This window comes from Balaenoptera acutorostrata, chromosome 11 (assembly GCF_949987535.1).
Source record: "Balaenoptera acutorostrata chromosome 11, mBalAcu1.1, whole genome shotgun sequence".
In the NCBI taxonomy this organism is placed as follows: Eukaryota; Metazoa; Chordata; class Mammalia; order Artiodactyla; family Balaenopteridae; genus Balaenoptera; species Balaenoptera acutorostrata.
Window position 1 is genome coordinate 36,961,959 of NC_080074.1, and position 16,735 is coordinate 36,978,693.

At 38.9% G+C, this 16,735-nt stretch overlaps 1 protein-coding gene across 3 annotated transcripts in view; it reads right to left on the reverse strand.

The window, feature by feature from the left end:
• TMTC2 (transmembrane O-mannosyltransferase targeting cadherins 2) overlaps positions 1–16,735 on the reverse strand; it is a 900,074-nt gene that overhangs the window by 451,593 nt on the left and 431,746 nt on the right. The window contains exon 12 of one of the 3 annotated variants that reach the window (XM_057556841.1): positions 3,696–3,787. The exons of the other annotated variants lie outside the window; for them this stretch is intronic. Within the exon in view, the coding sequence (XP_057412824.1) occupies positions 3,773–3,787 (15 nt within the window). The 3' untranslated portion in view covers positions 3,696–3,772. Of the gene's footprint in view, positions 1–3,695; positions 3,788–16,735 lie in introns of those variants that run through there. 3 annotated transcript variants of the gene reach the window in all.

The following is a 16,735-nucleotide window of genomic DNA, read 5'->3' on the forward strand; positions in this document are numbered from 1 at the left end:
AACAAAAAACAAAAAACAAAAACCACGGAGCATCACCCCACCCCAAAATTCACTATGTAAACACACACACACACACACACACACACACACATGCACACATGTGTAAAATTAAAAAAAAAAAGAATTTCTCTTTTCATGGTTCTTCATAGATGCCTTGTTTTAAAAAAACAAAGAATGTGATAATACTACAAATTGCAAAATATTATTGTAATCATGCCAATCTTCGCATAATTGGTAACTGTTAGACACATCATTGATAACAAATGTCAAAGAATGTCTTCTGTTTCCATTTCCTTGATATTTTCAGGTTGCAAAACAGAAAAAGTCATAATAATTGGACTGGTTTTTTTTTCAAGTAATATTTAATGAGCTATACAATAAGGACTATGCTAGATGCTAAGTGAGTAAAACTGACAAATTCCTTGCCCGTATGGAGATGTCATTCTAGTGGGCGAGTTAAACAATAAATAAGGGAATAAAATATTATCAAGTTAAATATTGCTGTAAGTGCTGTGAAAAATAAGAGCAAGTGGTAGTGAAACAGAAAAAGAAGTGAGGATGTACAATCTATTTAGATGGTAACAGAAATCATTCTGAGATGAAGATCTCCGAATTGAAACCTGAAGAATGAGAACTTGACCCAGCATGGCTGACTTTAGGACCAAGAGGTAAAGCACCATGATGAGGTTGGAGATGTAGGGAGGGGCAGATCATGCCAATTCTTGTATTTCATTTGAGATACAATGGGAAGTCAGTGGAGGATCCAAGAATGGAAGTGCCATGACTAAATTTATATTTTTAATATGTTGCTTTTTGCTGCCTTTTGAGAATAAGTTGGAATGGGACAGGAATGGAAGTAAGGAGAGCAATAAGGAGGTTCTTACAACAGTCTAGATGAGGTATTGACATAATGGTAGCTTGGACCAGAGTGGTATCCATGGGAATTGAAAGTTCTGAACATTATGTAGACATTATAGCAGGATCACTTATCATATTTGTTCCAATAACCTGCTGACATATCTGTACCATGCATCAATGTGAACCACCTGCGGACGGGTACGTTTCTTATTCATCATTGTCCAGCAAATTTCTGATGCTCATTATTGAATAAAAATACGCATGAATGAAAGAATGCTCAACATCACTAATCATCAGAGAAATGCAAATCAAAACTACAATGAGGTATCACCTCACACTGTCAGAATGGTCATCATCAAAAAATCTACAAACATTAAATGCTGGAGAGGGTGTGGAGAAAAGCGAACTCTCTTGCACTGTTGGTGGGAATGTAAATTGATACAGCCACTATGGAGAACAGTATGGAGGTTCCTTAAAAAACTAAAAATAGAACTACCATACGACCCAGCAATCCCACTACTGGGCATATACCCTGAGAAAATCGTAATGCAAAAAGAGACATGTACCACAATGTTCATTGCAGCTCTATTTACAATAGCCAGGACACGGAAGCAACCTAAGTATCCATTGACAGATGAATGGATAAAGATGTGGCACATATATACAATGGAATATTACTCAGCCATAAAAAGAAATGAAATTGAGTTATTTGTAGTGAGGTGGATGGACCTAGAGTCTGTCATACAGAGTGAAGTAAGTCAGAAAGAGAAAAACAAATACTGTATGTTAGCACATATATATGGAATCTAAAAAAAAAAAAAGTTTATGAAGAACCTAGGGATAGGACAGGAATAAAGATGCAGATGTAGAGAATGGACTTGAGGACACGGGGAGGGGGAAGGGTAAGCTGGGACGAAGTGAGAGAGTGGCATGGACATATATACACTACCAAATGTAAAATAAATAGCTAGTGGGACGCAGCCGCATAGCACAGGGAGATCAGCTCGGTGCTTTGTGACCACCTAGAGGGGTGGGAGGGAGGGAGACGCAAGAGGGAGGAGATATGGGGATATATGTATATGTATAGCTGATTCACTTTGTTATAAAGCACAAACTAACACACCATTGTGAAGCAATTATACTCCAATAAAGATGTTTTAAAAAAAATATGCATGAATGAATAAATCCTATGAACTTAAACCCCAGGCTTGAACATGCACATTTTTAATTGCACCATATAAGAATTAACAATGTTTAGCCTTTTTTTTTTCATGCTGCCAAACAGCTGTGTCAACTTCTAAAACTGAGATTAAGATCTAGAAAATATTTTAAGAATCACCTAATAAAACTCCTCTTTTCACAGGTCAGGAAACTGGAGCTCAGATAAAGAGTTACTCGAGATTATATTTGTTAGTAGCAGAGTTAGAAGTGGAACCCAAGAGTTCTTATTCCACAACTGGTGATCATTCTACTGCTCTATACCCTTCTGATCAAAATCGTGTGAAAACGGTTCAACCAGTTTGCATGGCATAGATATAACTAAAAGTTTCATAGAAGATCATGAACACTGTTTAAATTATAGACTTGCTTATGAAATAAACTCGCCTCAAAAATGACAAACTGTGGAATACCAACACACCACTTTTTAATTTACTCGCTCAAAGGACTCCATAAATTAAAGAGAAAAACACCCATATACACATTAAATGACTAAATGTTCTTTGGTTTCCAAGGAATTCTCTCACCAGGCCTTAGAGTAGAGACGTTTACGATGGAAAATGAGGTCACTTTTAAAAAGAAAACATTGGTTCTTTTGAATCTATGGAAAAGCGAATGTGTGTCAATATGCTGCTGACTCAATCGGACCACAGTAACCATATGAGAATATTCTGCAGTGTTCCCAGACTTCTGAATACTTATGACATTTTCCCAAACTAAGACTATGACCAAATGACAACAACAATAAAAATTTGCATAACATAAACATTGCCACACTTAAGAAGGCACACCACAGGTTCTGTATTTCCAGTCCAGGGTTGATGAAACCTGTGTCACAGACTATATAAATTGTCCGTGAAAAATGGAACTCTTTATTCTCACATTGTCATTTATAGAGAGCTAAAATGTTAAATACCCAATTCTTCCTTCAGGGCTTAAAAACCCAACAAATCTGGGAGTCCATGAATGCTTCTGACACAGTTACAGATAGCTAAGCCTTAGAATATTGCCATTGTATAAGGTTCTTTCAAATATGCTGGACATAGTTTAAGAAAACAGCATTGGCTCCTTGAAACTGACCTATGCCTTATATTGACTGTAAATTCAGACATGTGTGGCACACCTGGAAGGGGAGTCTGTAGGAAGAAATGAGGAGACTCTTGTGAAAGAATTAATCCAAAGGGAATAGAGCGTAGATACACAAGTGTGGTCCAAGGACAATGCACCACCATGAATTCACAATTTCCAACCTCAACTTGGAACTAAAAAGTGACAGAAATCCTATGTTGTTTCCTGATCCAGAATTCATTCCAACACTCCACAACTTTTGCAAACTCTGCTCACCTAAAACCTCTAAGTCCTACCCCTCCCTCTCCTTTCTCTCGGCAGATGGTTTCACTTCCTACCTCAGAGAGATAACAGAAGTGATCAGGTATCAAAACCCTCAGCTCACTGCTACCCAAATCAGTAAACCTATTGATGACCACGGCCATTTTTTTAATGCTTTACTGCTGTTTCTGGAGAAATGACATCCTTCTTCCTATTCATGCATCAATTAATTCAACAATAAATCATTGTAGAATGCTTTGAATTTCACCTTCTTTGGGGAAACTCACCCATTGGTTATCTTCTCCTTTTTCTATATCTTCAGTCTCTTCCTCCTTACTGAATCTTTCCCAGCAGCATTTAAACACGTTCAAATTTGCCTCATCTTAAAGAAACAAATGTACAAAAACAAAACAATTATTCCTTTCACCCTAGCTTCCTAGTCCCCCAGTTCTTACCCATGGTTGTCCTTTCCTTCCCAAACTACTCATATAAGATGTCGCTTCCTCTTGCTTATCTCCACTTCTACTCCTCCATTTACTTCTCAACCCACCCCAAATGGCTTTCAGCACAACCATTCTCCTGAATATGCTCACTTTTATATCACTAATGACTTCTATAGAGCAAAATCCAACAGAGCAAATCCCCAAATCCAACTTTTCATCCCTTCTCTTGCTTGAAGTATCATCAGCATTCAAAATTGTTAGCTGCTCCCTTTTTCTGGAAATAATTTGCTTCCTTGGCTTCTCTGATTCCATATTCTCTCCCATCTCTTTTCCCCCCGTATTTCTATGGCCTCTTCCTCTCAGCCTCCATTGACAGCACTACATTTTAATGTCTCTCAGGGCTCAGTCCTAGGCCATCTTTTCTTCTCATCCCGTGTGTCTAATCAATTCTACCTACTCTTACAAATTGAATGACCTCCCATTGTATATGCTGAGGATGCTCAAACTTTATCTCCATTTCGGAATTCTCTATTGACCATCAGGTCCATTTCCCATCTATCCCTGACTTCTCTAGTTGAAGAAAGCAACCCCAATTCAATTTTCAAACACTGGATTTATGACCTCCGCTCATTCCCAGAGCTGTCAATGCAATCCTTGTTCCCTGCATCAGTAAATAGAAGCACAAGTGACCAAGTTACTCAAGCCAGAAACTTATAAGTCACTTGCCTCCTTTCCACCCTTCACACCCTCATAGCCAAACACGTATCCTAAAAATTCTACCTTCTAATAGCTCTAGAATCTGTCTACATTGCTCCCTAATCAAAGTTCCAGTTATTGTTCAACTACTTGACTATAATATAGTAATATATTGCAATATACTCTACTGGTATACCCTTGTGATTGCATTCTTAAAACTGTAGCCAGACTGAGCTTATAAAATGCAATTTCTACTGTATATCTCTCTGCTTAGAAGCTTGAATGTTTTTTATATTTTCACTATATATATTTGCTTCCATAAATAATAGATACCATTTTATTTATGTATTTAAATTTTTTATACATGAACTATATACTAGATATTCCTTTGGAACTTGCCTTTCTAACTAAACATCTTATTTTTTAAATGTTATCCTCAACAATTCATAAGCTCCAAGGCACTTTTATTCAACTCATGAACAGGGTTCCACTGTATGACTAAACCAGGGTTTCTTTATTTACCCCTCTACTGAGGACTATTATGTTAGTCCCACTTTTTCATTGCAATAAAAAATGCTGTGATTAAGTTTCTTGAAAATGTCTCTTGTGCATATATGTGAGGTCTCTAAAATAGATACCTAAAAGACAAATCGCAAGGTCATGGGGATTGCACTTTTTGAGCTTCACTAGATACTACATCATTACATAGGACTGATATACTCCAACTTCAGGATAGTGGTTATCTAGAAAGATAGGGAGGAAGAAGTGACATGAGTCCGGGATTTTAGCTGAAGTGAAATATTTTATTTCTTCAAACCCTGTGAGGCAAATGCAAAATACTAGGCTCGATGATGACTACAGAGGTATCTAATGTATTTTTTTTTTTACATTATTTTGTCCTTTTAGAATATTTAATAATTTAAAATATTTTTAATCAAGCTTTCAGTGTTTCTCATTATCTTAGAATAAAAGTCAAGCCTTTTCCTGTGACTTACAAGGCCCCCCTTGATCTGGTTTTCATTGGTCTTTCCAGCCTCATTAAAGAAAACACAGTGCTCTCATTTGACCTCTTCAAATGGGGTTTGATCTCTGGGAATGCAGGGTCTTCACACATTTTCCTGATCCTAAATCACTGAATATACTGAATTCTCACGTTTTAGCTAGTTGTTTTAGTTATTCTGTTAATTATTTCACTGCCAGAATATCATTTTTGAACATGGCTGAGGCACCCTTGCTTTTCCTCCAATTTTTCCCACGGCCACTTACTTATTTAATTCCTTCTCTGCTCTCAGATCTCAGCCTAAATGTTACTTCCTCAGGAATCCTTTCCTGACCCTCTGAGGTTGTTTAGTTTCCCGTCAATATAACCTTTCATACCACTCTTTACTTCCCATTTTGCAACATCCCTTACATTTGTAATTATTTCTTCAATATCTATCTTTAAACAATAATTTATTGATTGATTTACTTGTTTGCACCTGTCACCCCCATTAGACTCTAAGCCCCCTTAGGACAGAAACTGTGTCTGTCTTGCTCAAAACTCTATTTCCAGCACCCAGCACAATGCTAAGCACATACATGTTCAAGCAATAGTCACTGGAGAATGAAAGTGTCAGAGAAACAGTGTTAGGCAGGGTGTGCTGAATCCTCCAGATCAGCTCCCAGCCCTCAATAGAGCTGTGGAGATCTAGGGCAAGGGGCATGGAATTTTAAAAAATAATAATAAAATGAGAATCACATTGCCACAGATCTGTGAGATACTGACAGCATAAAGCAGCAAGACCTTGGGGCCCATATGAATACATGTGGTTCAGGTTGATGTTAAGTCAACTTTCCACATCTGGTGTGAGAGCTGGTGCAGGATGGAACAAGAATGGGACACACAATGGTCTGAGCCACAAGCAAGACCAACCAGATGTGGGACCAAACACTAGACTTTTGAGGGACAGGAGACATCATTGGGATGATCAGAGAAGTGACCAGAATGGCAGAATGTCCTGTCTTAGTCAGGAGCTCTACATTTACAAGCCCTTGTGAGAAGGTATCAATTTATCACAGAGTGAGTAGGGGCAGAATCATAGAAACAAAGAACTCTTATTATTGCTGCTCTATCACACAAACACCTGATTATTTTGTCACTGGATCACAAAATGAAGACTAGATAAGTGAAATATTTTCATAATTCTATGTGACGTGGCAGAGCTGGAAGTCATAGGTCTATGCTCTTAGTTTTATCTAAAATACAGAAATATAAAGTGTGTTAGATCTTTAAGTAAGGGCAGATCTAAGGTAAAGAGAGTTCAAGTTTGCAAACAATCTATGGCTTTCAATAAAACATCTGTTTTTAACTTTGTATGTACCTGATCAGTTGCTGCAAGTTATCTACATCCTAATAAAATACTTATTTATGCTATGTATACATGCAGAGTTGAATAAAACATCCAGAAATATCTTTCCCTTCAAATATTATTTTTTAAAAATGAGTTATTTTGTCTACCTGATCCTAAGTCACTGAATTGACTGAATTCCCACATTTTAGCTAGTTGCTTTAGTTATTCTGTTATTTCACTGCCAAAATATCATTTTTGACATAAACCTGGCATAGAAAATGAAAACTTAAGCTGTCTGAAGAAGCAACTCTTTAAATCCACCAGTTCTCTCACACCTCTTGCAGTTACCCTAGTGATGTTATAAAACATATTACTTTCCTGACCTCCTAAGACATTCTCTGGGGCCAGTACCCTAGACCCCATAATTCACTCAAAAGCTAAAGCTATTGTCAAGGCAGCAGTAATATACCCAAGAGTCTCGATAAATAATTCATTGAATGCATTCATTTCCAGAAGATGCACTCGGCTATGAACCTGGTTCTTCTTCAAGACAGTGCAAATACTGCCTCAAAATTGAAGAGCTAGTTCAACATGGAACACCTATTGGGAAGGCTGAGGTAGAAAGACAAATTTTAGTCTACAAACAGTAAAGTAGATTGTACATGCCTGTTAACTTGCAATTGTATTGCTGTCTTCCAGAGCAGCATTTGCAACCACAGGGAGAGGCAGGGAGAGAACCCACAGCCTGGGAAATGAATAGAAGGTTTGTGGATCCTACAAGCACTTCCTTGTGACGGCCCAGGGAGGAAGCCAAACCCCCAGATGGCTGTGGCCTCTAGAGGTGAGGGTGATCCAGAATCACTGTGTCACCTATTTCCTCCTCTTTGGCTGATGTGCATTCACTGCTTCTCTAGTTAGCCTCACTGAAAGAGCAGGTAAAAATCCTTGTCACCTGCCATTGAAGCAAGTGGAATTGTATTCAGTTTAACATTTCTCACGTGAGGCATACTGTATCTTTCTGTAAAAATAATGATCATCTGTGTGGCTTTGGCACACTGCCAGCATTTTCACTGGGCACTGCCCTCTTCTTGCCACTCCTGCTCATCATTAAGTCGGGCATCTGTCCTCCCTGGTTACCACAGAGACATAAGCTGGACTAGCCCATGTGGTCTCTCGGGTCTGGAGACTTCTGCCTCAGAGTCACTACTGGAATGTGGGAAACTTTAGAAAGGCTAGGAGGCCATGTGCCTAGGATATTAAATCCTTGGGAGTGACATCCGAGGGAAATCTTTGCCTCTTTGCCGAACCTAACACAGTGTCTGTCAAAAATACCTGATCAATCATTCTTTTCAATATTCTGTCTTTTCTATTTTGAATATAAGCCACATGAGGGCAGAAACTATATCTTTCTTGCTCACTATGTGCCTGAAACATGGTAGTGATTTAAGAAATATATGGTGAGTGAATAAATGTTTAGGAGATGGATGGATAAATGGATGGATGGATGGATGGATGGATGGATGGATAAATGAATGGGTGATGGGCAAACATTTTCTCATGGGTCTTTGGGTTTCACAGAGTTCAATATTATTTGAAATGAATCATCCCAATATCCCTACAAAATGGCATTAAGAAAGAAGAAGAAAGCCTTGTTAAAGACTCCGCTAGGTACAATTAGTGATATAAAAAAAAGAAAGGCCCTTTAAGACCTCTGTGTTTATTAACCTCACTAGTATTCCTAAACTGAATATTATTCGCATTATGTAATCTGAACATGTTTAATTCTAGTAAATTAACATATGAGCAGTTGCTAGAGTAGGAGAGACTATTTGTGTTTTCCCTGGGATCTGCCCTGTCAATCACACCTCTAAATGCAACTACAATAATTAGTGCCTTTAATCAATTTCCAGACCTCTTTGTTCCATAGACTGTAAAGTTCAGGGAAGGCATTTCATGAGTGAGACTAGTGTGAAGACTCATAAATAATATCTTCCACGGCAGTGGGCGTGTGCGTGAGGAAGGAGAGGGAGGTTCCCCTGTTCTCAAGCTTTCAAATCCTGTCGGTGGTGGAAGCAGCAACACAATCAGAACTATGTCTTTGAAAATCTAAAACATCACTTAGCTCTCTCCCAGATGCCTTAGTGCCCCTATCATATTAGCTCTGTTGGCATTTGGAAGGAAAAGAACTTCTAAGGCATTTTATTTTCTGTGAACTTGGAGCCACGTGCAAATACAAATTTTTTTTTTCTTTTTTGATGAGGAGTCCCTACTAATATTTAATAATGTGATCCTGTGCTATGAAAACAGTTTCTCTGGTTGAAGAATAAACATAGGCAACATTCTAGGGCAGGCAAGGCCGAAAAACTTATTATTATTATTACTATTTCACCTGAATAATACTAGTCTGAGGCAACTAGTTTCATGGAAAATGTGTGTGGACCCGCACGCATAAATAAACACTGCCAGAAAATTGCAGAAACATTGAACATCCACTCAAGGACCAAAGAAGAAAACTGCTAGACTCATTAATGACACATCTTTCAGGGTTATTGGTCCTTAGGAGACCAGCTATTTTAACTTTTTGGTCTTCTTACATTTGTTAGAAGTTATGCTGAAAACTTTTGTACCTGCCCAGAGGAAGGGACAATAAACAAGAAAACAAAATCTCCGTTACCACCAGGAAAAAGAAAAACTAGTGATCTGATGAGACGTGGTAAAAGAAAAATCTGGAAAACTGGTAGTTTGATAGAATTTGGTGACCATTTTTCCTAAAATGAAATCAAAATTTAAGGAAATGTGATATTGCACTTTGACCGTCACCACTCCTAGAGTTCCAGTACACTGTAAAATCTGTTCTCCTAATTTCCATCTTCATCTTTGAGATTGCAGTAGCCTCCCAGGACTTTGTCTTATGCATAAAGTTATTATCCCCTTTTGTATCAGGTCTGTTGTAAATGTTCATTATAATCACTGCTGCTTAATTTAGCAGATGGTTGGAACTAAACAATTCTTCTCGGAGGAATTAAGTATGGTTATGTCATTTCCCAAGTTGATTTAAAAGAAGTAATTTGAGATCAAGCAATGTTTCAGTTTCCGTACTAGTTCAGAATCATTGCCATAGATGTTTTCTTTTCTCCACTTCTATAATTTTGTATATCTAAGATGAACTGCGTTGATGTTCCAATTTTTTATGTTTAATGTTCTTCAACAAAGAAATAAAGATGAATAAATTATTGTACCCAAATTCCACATTTTACTACATGATTGGTCAGGAGTCCCCAAAGGAATTTTCCTATTGTGTTTGCGTTCTCATCTGTTGTCAGCAAATACAAGGTGGATAGAAATTATTTCTTACAGCAAACTTCTGATCCACCTCCCATGAATACCTTGCACTGCTCTCAAGATATCGGTGGTCAGATATAATTAGCACGAAATAGAGAGGCTTCATCTAAAAAAATGTCATCTATGTTTTTTGTTCAATGGATATTCAATTGGCTGAGAATTATTTTAGCAGGATCACACATTTTCAAAGACAAGAAACTGAAAAGGAGAGGTTGTTCCTAGTCCCCAGTTTGTCTCTAAATAACAGGGTCCTTCTCCCCACCCTAGCATCTCTTCCAAAAAGGAAGTATTTCTAAACCAAGATTCCACCATTCATAAGGACTTATTCTTAAATGTTATTCAACTGTTTTGAACTTCCAATTTCTATGCTCTCCCAGCCACCTACTGTTCCTGTTGATTTTTACTTTGGACACTACAGGAGGCAAAAGAGGGGTAATATTTGAGGGTGGGCATAGAGGGTTGATACACTCAGGGGAGCTCATTACTATGCCATTATATTTTGTATATAGAAGCTTTCTTCTGAGGAAGTAAAGAATCTTAATTTCAAATAGGAAGTCAGCTTTGCAATTGCCCTGTGAAACTGGCAAATTATATTAAAACAGGCAGACATCTTCTAGCGAGTGCTGGGATTGTAACAGAAGGTAGTTAGGTGACCTGGGTTTGTGTTTGTGTCTGTCACTTGCTAGCACTTTAGACTTCAGATTTCTCTGTTTTCATATCCTCTTCATAACCACAAATTATGGCCATGAAGAGGAATAGAATAGCGTATGTGTATATAATGTGTATGAATAATATATACACATTATTTTATATATGAACATTTATATATTATATATATTCATATATAAAATAAGGTATATCATATAAATAAAATAATGTGTACATAAATAATATATATAAATATATATATAATAATGTGGATACATTCCATATATATTCAGACGTTCTCTATGAATGATAAAAATACTGTTTTTGTAAAGATATTTTTAACATTATTGTTGTCAGTAACCTCTCCCCTCTCTGCAGAGAAGTTGAGAGAAAGGAATGGTAAGATGCCATCCACGGGCATCCTTGTGCCCTGCCTCAGATGGTTTTCACCACTGCTGCTTCCCTCCTCAGCACCTCCCAAGGAGATAAAGGAACAGATGTACACTCTTCCCTGTGCTTGGTCAGCTACATGCTTTGTATCCCAATCATGAGGATGGCAGCTACTGTCGTGGTGATAAATAGTAATCCAGCCCGGCTGAAATAGGTTTGCAGCTGACTTCCCAAGAGAAACCGTCTCTCAGCCTGGCAGAGGGGAAACGGCATAAGTTTTATAGTCAGACAAGCTCATTTTCTAATCATGGTTTATCGCTTATCTACCAGCAGTTGAATCCTGGGCAGTTACTCAATCCTTGTAATTCTTCTAATCTTGATTCCCTCCTACTAGATTAAAAAGAACTGAACTACCCTTTTAGGATATTGTAAGGCTTAAGTAAGAAATCAAAGTGAAGCTTCTGATGCAGTTTTGATCACTAAATAGGTCTTTAATACATGGTATATCCTGTCTTTATTCCATCTTCAATTCTTTTTCTATTCTTCTGGCAGCATCCAAGAAGCTATCAGGACCATTCATTGCAGACTCCTTCTCTCTGAACCAGTATTCCTCAGCCCATCCCCCCACAAACCAGCATCTCCCCTAGAAAAAGTGTTTGGTTTTTCTTCCTATAAACTTCAATGACATTCATTGGAAAAGTTATCCTTTTGTCATAATTTCTTGTGATCCAAAGTAGCTTTCCAATTAATTCTTTATTAGGATTATTATTGTATTTTGCAAAACAGATGATGGAAGAAATCATCTCCCATAAGAGCTAAAGAGCTCTTATGTGCTTTTCCTTTACACTGCAGCATTTTGGTTTATAAATTTTTGTCTCAAACTTAGTTTCATTTGAAACCAAGGAAAGCTTTTCATCTGCAGCCTGTTCTTTTATAAGGATTTACAAACGTTTATAGTCAGTTTTGCTGTCAGTTTGCATTTATTTTTCTTGAGTTCCCTAGTGGTTATGCCAAGAATATAATCGGTTATGTGATTCACAGATAAATTTTTCTAGCAAACACTGATAAAAGAGTAATGGTTATTAAAATTTCATATGATAAAGAGTTAATTCAAAGAATCTGAATTTGAAACTATATGAGACCTTCAAGATCACTTGCTTCGATACCTTATTTTTAAACAGCTACCGTGATAGAACATTTGCAAATGTCATGGTATGTTCTACTAAATGCATCACATATTGTCTAAATTCCACATGATTTCCATTTAACAGATGAAAAAGTTGAGGATCTGAAAGGTTTAATAAATTTTCCAAGGTCAGGTGGCAGAGAAAGATCTAGACACTGCTGATTCTTAACCTTGGCTCTTTTCACTAAGCAATGATTATTGTTTTATGTGAGAGGAAACTGAAACCTAGGGCTCGTCATTGATTGGAAGGGGGTGATGGAGCTGGGATGAGACATCTCGGCTCTTGAAAACCCAATTTAGTCTGCATTTTGACCTTATCACCCATTAAGATATTACGAGATGGGCTTCCATCATATTTTTCTTGAGGGTTTTCATCTATATTGAGGAATTAAACACAAACATGGTTCCCTGTCTTTCTACTTTGTCTCAGTTTTCCATTTGTGTTCATGTTTTCTTTTTTATAATTCTCCACTTCTAATTCCATTGTATTATTTCTTTTCGTTACATAGGGCCTTTTAAATCTTCTCCATAACTTAAGGGATAGGTAAGGAATGAATGAATGAAGTATAAATAGCCCTATAGAGAAGTGAAAAATGCATGAGCAGGGCTTCCCTGGTGGCACAGTGGTTGAGAATCTGCCTGCCAATGCAGGGGACACGGGTTCGAGCCCTGGTCTGGGAAGATCCCACATGCCGTGGAGCAACTAGGCCTGTGAGCCACAACTACTGAGCCTGCGCGTCTGGAGCCTGTGCTCCGCAACAAGACAGGCCACGATAGTGAGAGGTCCGTGCACCGCGATGAAGAGTGGCCCCCGCTTGCCATAACTAGAGAAAGCCCTCGCACAGAAACGAAGACCCAACACAGGCAAAAATATAAATAAATTTTAAAAAAATGCAGGAGCAAATGAAATAGTTTAGGGCTCTAAAAAATGTGATGTTTTGAATATAAATGATGCTTCTTCTCCTCTCTGCCCTATACTTCACTCTCCTCTATATGTTAAAGCATCATAGTCTACTGCATGTCCTGGAGAAGTAGAGCCAGGCTGAGGTCCACAAGAAGTAACCAGGAACACTTTGGGAATTTTTACAGCAATTGCGTGAACAACCTTGATTTGCTCAGGACTTTTCACCCACCGCTTGGTTGGATCCAGGTTCCGATTTAGGGCTCTTTACGCTGACTTTCGATTCTACCTCCAGTGCTTGGACTTGATGGCTGAGTAAGTCTGACTGTCCAGGCTTGGGTCTTCCCAGCTTTCCCAGGCCTTGGCTGAAGCATACTACTAGAGCCTTCTTCTCCTTTCTCCTTCAGGATCCATTCCTCTCCTGGCCTAGCCCCCAGGTCTCAAAATCCTGCTCTCTGCTCAATGGAAATGTGTTCAAGCCAAGACTGTTCGTCCCTGTTCATCAGACATATTTCCCCAAGGCAGTGATGAATTTATCCATGTCTTTCCAACATTATATGGTCTCCTCAGCATAGTAAACATTAACACAATGCAAAGCACAATTTTTAAAAATCCAGGAGGTTGGTAAAGAATGCGGCCATAAAGTAAAATGAAAGTCTTTATATGAGCAGTAACTTTGATGTGGGTGTAATAGACATAGCTAACCACTTGATCACACAGCACCAGGGATCATCTTCAATTCAAGGGGAAAAGAAGTAGAAGTGTATTGTGCCACCTATCTTACCTCCCAAATGCTCATGGTGCCCACTCCTGCTATACAACCTTTCCTCTCTCAGCCTGTATCTATGGCCTCACGGGGAGTTCCCTATAGTCAGTTGACAGAGGAAGAGAATCCTGGTTTACAGATGGTTCTGCACAATATGCAGGAACCTCCTAGAAGTGGACGCTGCAGGATCACAGTTCCTCGCTGGGACATCCCTGAAGGACAGTGGTGAAGGGAAATCCTCGCTGAGGGCAGGGCTTCAGGCAGTGTACCCGGATGTTCACTTGGCTTGGAAAGATAATTAGCCAGACATGCAGTTATATACCAATTCATGGACTATGGCCAATGGTTTGGCTGGATGGTCAGGAAGGAATATGATTGGAAAACTGATGACAAGGAAATTTGGGGAAAATTGATGACAAATATTTGGATAGACCTCTCTGAGTGGGCAAAAATGTGAAGATATTTGTGTCCCATGTGAATGCTCACCAAAAGGTGACTTAGCAAAGGAACACTTTGATAATTAAGTGGAAAAAAATGACCTATTCTGTGGGTACCAGTCACCCTCTTTCCCCAGCCACCCCTGTCATCACCTAATGGGCTCATGAACAAAGTGGCCATGGTGGCAAGGATAAAAGTCATGCATGGTGTAAGCAATATGGACTTGCACTCACCAAAGCCAATCTGGCTGTGGCCTTGCTGAGTGCCCAATCTGCCAGCCGCAAAAGACCAACACTGAGTCCCCCATGTGGCACCATTCCTCAGGGTGATCAGCCAGCTGCCTGTAGCAGGTTGACCGTATTGGATGGCTTGCATCATAATAAGGGCAGCGTTTTTTTCTTATTGGAATACACACTTACTTTGGATATGGATTTACTTTCCCTGAAATGCTTCTGCAAAACCACCATCCGTGGACTTATAGAATGCCTTATCTACTGTCATGTTTTACATTGCTTCTTATCAAGGAACTCAATTCACAGCAAGTGAAGATTGGCAATGGGCCCATGCTCATGTAATTCACTGGTCATCCTGAATCAGCTGGTTTAATAACTGGTGGAATGGCCTTTTGAAGACTGAGTTACAGTGACAGCTAGATGGCAATACCTTGCAGGACTGCAGCTAGGTTCTCCAGAAGGCTGTATATGCTCAGAATCAGCATCCAATACATGGTGCTGTCTCTCCAATAGCCAGGATTCATGAGCCCAGGAATCAAAGGGTAAAAATGGAAAATTCACTACTCATCATTACTCCTAGTGACCCACTGGCAAAATTTTTGGTTCCTGTTCTCTTGACCCTATGCCCTACCAGCCTAGAAGTCTTATCCAGAGAGAAGAATGTTTTTACCAGGAGACACAATAATTCCATTGAACTGGAAGTTAAGACTGCCACCTGGCCACTTTATACTCCTCATGCCTCTGAATCAACAGGCAAAGAAGGGAATTATGGTGTTGGCTGGGGTGATTGACCCTGACTATCAAGGGAAATTGGATTATTATTCCATAATGGAGGTAAGGAAGAGCATGTCTAAAATACAGGAGACCCTGTAGGGCGTCTCTTACTATTACCATGCTCTGTGATTAAGATCAATGGAAAACGTCAACAACCTAATCCAGGCAGCACTACTAATGGCTCAGAAGCTTCAGGAGTGAAGGTTTGGGTCACTCCACCAGGTAAAGAATCACAACCAGCTGAGGTACTTGCTGAAGGCAAAGAAAATACAGAATCGGTAGTAGAAGAAGATAGGCATAAATATCAGCTACAACCATGTGACCAGTTACAGAAACATGGACTGTACTGTCATGAATATTTCCTCCTTATTTTGGTATGGATATTTGTGTGTGTGTGTGTGTGTGTGTGTGTGTGTACAACTTGTGATGGCTAATTTTACATGTCAGCTTGACTGGGCTACGGGGTGTTCAGACATTTGGACAAACATTACCCTGGATGTGTCTCTGAGGGTGTTTCTGCATGAGATTAACATTTGAATTATAGACTGAGTAAAACACAGTGCCCTCCCATGGGTGAACTTCATCCAATCCACTGAGTGTCTGAATAGAACAAAAGGTTGAGTAAGGGAGAATTTGCTTTCTCTGCCTGACTGTCTTCAAGCTGGGACATAACTATTCTGCTGCCTTCGGACCCAGACTCAGACTGGAACTTATACCTTCCACACTCCTGGTTCTTGGACTTGAACTCGGACTTGGACTGGAACGGTATTGTTCCAGCTGATGGTATTATCAGCTCCCCTAAGTCTCCAGAAGATCTTGGGACTTCTCAGCTTCCACAATCTTGTGAGCCAATTCTCCTCATGAGCCAATATATCCTGTTCATTCTAGTTCTGTTTCTTGGGAGAACTCTAATATACCTGTTCAACATTTAATCACTACTTGTCACTTTATATAAAATTATTTGTGAGATCATTTACGGTCTGACTACATGTCCCCTGAGTGTATTACAATAGCAATAGCTATTGTTAGTATTATTACAATGTAGTAATTACCAAAGTACCCACTACAGCAACAGTAATGACATCCAACCGTTGTTTTACACCTAAAAAAATGTCAGGCACTGTTTTTAGCACTTTATATGTATTAATTCATGCAATCCCTACAACGAACCTGTGAGTTAGAT